This window comes from Rhododendron vialii, chromosome 11a (genome assembly GCF_030253575.1).
Source record: "Rhododendron vialii isolate Sample 1 chromosome 11a, ASM3025357v1".
NCBI classification, from domain to species: domain Eukaryota; kingdom Viridiplantae; phylum Streptophyta; class Magnoliopsida; order Ericales; family Ericaceae; genus Rhododendron; species Rhododendron vialii.
In genome coordinates this window covers 37876213-37881311 of record NC_080567.1, presented here as the reverse complement: position 1 = coordinate 37881311, position 5099 = coordinate 37876213, and the positions used below count along the sequence as shown (strand labels likewise).

The window sequence follows — 5099 nt, the reverse complement described above, 5'->3', positions numbered from 1 at the left end:
CTCTCTCTCTCTCTCTCTCTCTCTCTCTCTCTCTCTCTCTCCATATCAAAAGATGAGCTCCCTCACTCTTAACAAGGTAAACATAGGTGTGAGAATGCAGTCTAAATCCGAAGAAACAATAACAAAGCTCAAGAAATGACCTTAAGGAGGCAAAGAAGGTCTTATCCGAGGCAAAGAAGGTGACAACTGCTGAGAAGGAGCTTTGGTATGAAGAGATCCCTGCTGAAGAGATGTTCAACCTCGGGTCGGTGCCCAACGGACTTGCCATGGCGCAAAAAACTGAAACCGACAAAGTGAAAGACCTCGAGCGGCAACTTGTCGCGGAGTAGAGGAAGAAACTGGGCATCCTGCGTAAGATTAAGGTGGCAGAGGAAGAGCTCAAGAGGTCGGCCTCTGTAACGGTAATGGCAGTTGATGCGGAGTACTTGTATGATCGGGAGATTAGGAATCCGTCTCTGGTGTTGGACGGCTCGCTTGTTGGACAAGACGCTCTCTAGTTTTAGTTCTAGTTTGTAGTATTACTCGTTGTTTCTTGATGATGTCCCTGAGAAATAGATAGTGTTTGGTGCTTATCACTCGATCAACTTATTATTGATCAGCCAAATATCGAAGAAGAGATTGTAAGCCTGTGATTTCAAGCATGACTGAAAGCATTCAATCAACTTATTATTGATTTTTACTGAAAAAGAGAGACTCTCTCTCTCTCTCACGTAATGATGATGTTATGTTTCAAAATTGTGTAATGTTTCAATGGTGAGAGGCTAAGACAGCATGTATAGAAGAACATGGCAAGACATGATGAGAAAAACCTAGAAACGAAATTATTCTTTCAAACCATTTTGATAGTTCACACTGCAAGATCAACCATCAGTTGCTAAATATGTAAGTAGACATGGTAGAAACTCTTTTGAGTGTGGACAGATGAATGATATCCAGTATTGTTTAGAATTCGTCCACATTAACGAGAGGGTGGCACTATGCACACAATGTGCCAAACAAGAACGATGGAGGCTGTCGTCCGCCTGATATATATATGAGAACACGACATGCGACCAACAACCATCCCCACTGAAAGGGCTGTAAAGTTGTCGAACAACAAATAGCACCAAAGAGGGTTATGTATGGGTGGATTGTTGAGATATACCCATACACTGAGAGACTCTAGTAATACAGAACGCCAAAAACAATGTATTAGGTGCATAAGTTATATGCAGGATGAGCACCAAATGAAGCCTCGACACCACCAGCTAACGTCTCATGTGTAGATGATTTTCATCCAAAAAAAAAAAACTAGTGTCATCAGCAGCAAATTTATTAAAAAGGCTAAAAGAGTACATGCGCGCAATGAACAAAAATAGTTTCCATGCTTATAATTTAACATTACACATCAAGAGAGAAACTGAGTCTTCTATCAAACTTCGTCCTTCTTCTTCTTTTTCTTCCTTCTCGTTCATCCTTGGGATCCAAACCAGCTTATAGTTTAGTACACATATCCCTTGACAAACATTCCTTCTTTTGCTTCAGCTGACTCTCCCTCGCCGGTGTACTTTCCGAGCTGAGCAGTAGAGTTGGCCTTGGCCCGAGTCAGCAACGTGTCCTGAGCCGCCTTTACGTTCTCGGGGCGCCCACCCCATGTCTTGAGGCAGGTGTTTTGGAGGGCTCTGGCATATGAGAAGGAAACGTGCCATGGGTTGGGAGCTTGGTTCATCGCATTCAAGTTCAGGGTTGCCTCAACCTCAGATTGCCCACCAGACAAGAACTGCTCAAAAAGTAGGCCATTTGAATATGTTAGTGCATAATCCATAGAGAAAAATGATTCAAAAACAACATTTTTATACAGACAACTATCTAGTTCCATGGCAGTGGAACAATGAGGCATAATTATCCGGAGCATTAACTTGGATTGAAAGGACCACAGATGTCATGTCATGTAGCATGAAAGTATTCTTTGTATGGCAATATCCTTCATGTTATCTAGTAAAATTTCATGCAGAATACTCGCAACGAATAGCGTGGTGGTCTCCAGTGATCCATTACGTCGATTGTAAACACCTACTATTTGGACTCATAATATACCCAAATAGTCATTCTGAGATCATTGTACGAATACACGATCCTACTACTGACTACTGAGAGTGTGTTGGGATAAGGATCCATTATTTCGACTCTCAACGCCAGGGCAGCATCATTCTGGGTCACGGATCCATTGTCCCCAAAAAGTTTGCGTGTGCGTATCCCAATTCACACCAAACCACATGATGTGGTGAGAGTCTCGACACACACAAATCCCGTTACACGACTATACGATTGATCGTGTGTTGGGAAAGGGATCCAATGCCATAAATATATATGTTAGAATTCTGGTAAAAACTTCTGTTTGTAATTTGTATAGTATGAAGTATTGTATTCAGGTGATTGTAAAAGACACTTGCCATGATTCCGGGGACAGCCGGGGGGATTCTCCTCTTGAGGAGCTTGAGGGTGTAGTCAGCAACTTGTTGGGGGGTGGCCCTTTCCTTGCACTCAGCTCCAGGGGTAACCATGCTTGGCTTGAGGAGGATCCCTTCGAACAAGACATTGTTTTCAGCAAGGTAGAAGAACACTTCAGCCCAAACCTTCAGAGCCACTTCAAAAGTCCTCTCAATTCCATGCTCACCATCAAGCAAGATCTCTGGTTCCACAATTGGGGACAATCCACTTTCCTGCAATTTCAATCACCAAAAACTCATGAGCATCAAATTGGCACTAAACAGTCACACATGGGTATTTAAATGTGTCTATATCAGTGCTTCGCTTACCTGAGAAATGGCAGCGTAGCGGGCAAGACCCCAGGCAGCTTCCTTCACGGCCAAGGCAGATGGGCCGTTGGGAATGCTCACAACAGTACGCCTGGCAAGAATTGGTATGTTACATCTTGTTCAATCGATGGCAAACTTGAGATGATTGCTTGTTTTGAATCATTTCTCATTTCTCAATTTTCATACTCGTTTGCAACAAACATGGAAAACTTGTTTATGTCGAAGAGTTTTTCACAAATTTGTTGTGGAAACAACTCACTTTTAAAGAAACACCATGAAGGTGTTTTATCTTTTCAAAGACTTGTATTCACGCCAAGACAAGCGTGTTTTTAAACTTCTCATAGACGAATTACCTTTTGTTTTTGGACACAGAGAATGAGGACAAAAATGAAAACAACAGAGACAATATCAAATATTATGGAGTTCTATAGACCTGTATATACATACCATTTGGCGAAACGAGCTCCCTGTTGGTAGTATGCTGCTGTGCGGGAGGCAAGGCCATCGAGACCTTGGCACCACGACTCATCGTTTGAACCAGCCAAGGGCACCAAACCCTGAATTGCTCATTTCAAGTCCAACTCACATGTTAGTACCCACATACTTATAAACTAAAAGACATGCCTAAAAGATTGGTGTGTGAAAAAAAGGCATATTTCTAAAAATCCTAGACAATCAAGCCTCGAGTTACATCACTAAAAACCACGAACAGTTGAGAGGATAAAGGCTAACTGAAGCAGTTGTAAACCAGAAAAAACCAAGTAAACATCCAGTGGTTTTGATTAATTACCTTGTCGACTTTGATACCGGGGACAATGCCCTGCTCGACAAGCACATCGACCATCTTCTTGCCATCAACAGTGGATTGGTAGAGTGTCTCCTCAAAGAGGATAGCACCAGAGATGTACTGACCCAGACCTGGAGCAGACACCAGGAGAGTACGGTATGCCTGGCGGTTAGCCTCGGTGTTCTCTAGCCCAATTGAGGCAAGTCTCTTCCCACAGGTTGCATTTGACTCGTCCATTGCCAAAATTCCACGCCCAGGCGAAGCAACGGTTTTCTATTTCCACAAGAAGGATACAGCTTTAGGAATTTTGAGTAGGCTTTAGAGCTTGTTCTTGGGGGAGTTGATGTTAACACCATGTTTGCAAGAATTGCATAACTGTATGGCTTACATGATGATGGAAGTAAATAGATGTCTGTCATGGGCAACTAATATCCGTCTAACCAATTACGTATGTTTCAAGAATTTAAAAGAAGTACGCAGAGAAGAAAATAGACAAATCAGACTTATTTGGATGTGAGAGACGCCATAATAAAGCCGAAGCTACACCTTTTCTTTTTTGGGCCACCGGAGGGGGAAGACGTTTCCAGGGCTCGAACCAGACCTACTTAGTCACAATTCACTTGCCCGAGGGCTATCTGTTCAGCTCAGAAAAGCTACACCATACATTTATCTGTCTCTGCTTTTATTGCTTTTCTTCTTTTTTTGAACAGCGTTATGGCTATTTTCTTAGTACTACTTTTGCTGTGATGCATGGAAATCTCGGCATAGTCTCTCATGTAATTACGAGTGTTTTGTTCTGTCTCCGTATCCTCACACACGAAACTTCAATCATAAAGACTACATAATAGCCGTACCTCCTATCCAAGTCCATGCATCAATCATCATAGATTGCAGATTTGTGAAATAAGAATGAAACTCTTGTTTAGTTATATAGTTTTGAAGTGCGACGTACCGCAGTCTTGATAAGCTCCTCGGCGTAGGAGGAAACAGCTTTCACGGTGAAGGGCGCGGGTTGGCAGCGGACGTGGGAGACAGAGGGCTGGCGGAAGCTCGGGCCCTTCACCCATTCGGACTTGTTAAGAACAAGGGATGACTTGAGGAGAGAAGCTGAGGCCATTTGTTTCAGTGTTTTTTTGGCTTTTGAGGCTCTTGTTCCTCTCTTACAACAGATAGGAATCAAGAAGCAAGCAGAGGGCTATACAAATCTTATCAGCAACCTCTCTGTGCCTCTTTACCACACATGCTCTCTCACTCTATCACTCCCTCAGTTACTTATACTTGTCCTGGTGTCTGTTTGTGTATCATCAAAAAGATGTCTCATTTGAGGCTGTCGTGACTTAACCAATCCTTTGTTGCCATGTGGATGATAATTTGTCTACTTGGCACAGTGTAGAAGTGGTGGAAATTGATGGGTATATGCCCACCTTGTAAAAATTTGTTAAATTAAGACATGGAAGAAAAAAAAAACGAGGGATATTTTTCTCATATGGACAAATGTACCATTTGAGGCTGTG

General features: G+C 42.6%; 1 protein-coding gene across 1 annotated transcript; it reads right to left on the bottom strand.

The window, feature by feature from the left end:
• Positions 1-1291: 1291 nt before the first annotated feature.
• Positions 1292-4865, bottom strand: LOC131308004 (fructose-bisphosphate aldolase 2, chloroplastic). Its single transcript, XM_058334790.1, has 6 exons — positions 4538-4865; positions 3589-3858; positions 3246-3355; positions 2799-2889; positions 2433-2702; positions 1292-1759 (listed from the first exon to the last, which is right to left on the bottom strand). Exons 1-6 carry the CDS (start codon positions 4700-4702, stop codon positions 1481-1483), a joined length of 1185 nt encoding a protein of 394 aa, XP_058190773.1. The 5' UTR covers positions 4703-4865; the 3' UTR covers positions 1292-1480.
• Positions 4866-5099: the final 234 nt, after the last annotated feature.

Excerpts from the sequence above, each read along its gene's own strand:
- LOC131308004 (XM_058334790.1), bottom strand. The coding sequence starts at position 4,702 with ATGGCCTCAGCTTCTCTCCTCAAGTCATCCCTTGTTCTTAACAAGTCC. Across the intron at positions 3,859-4,537 it reads AGGAGCTTATCAAGACTGCG|AAAACCGTTGCTTCGCCTGG; the intron begins GTACGTCGCACT and ends TTGTGGAAATAG. Across the intron at positions 2,890-3,245 it reads GGAGCTCGTTTCGCCAAATG|GCGTACTGTTGTGAGCATTC; the intron begins GTATGTATATAC and ends AATTCTTGCCAG.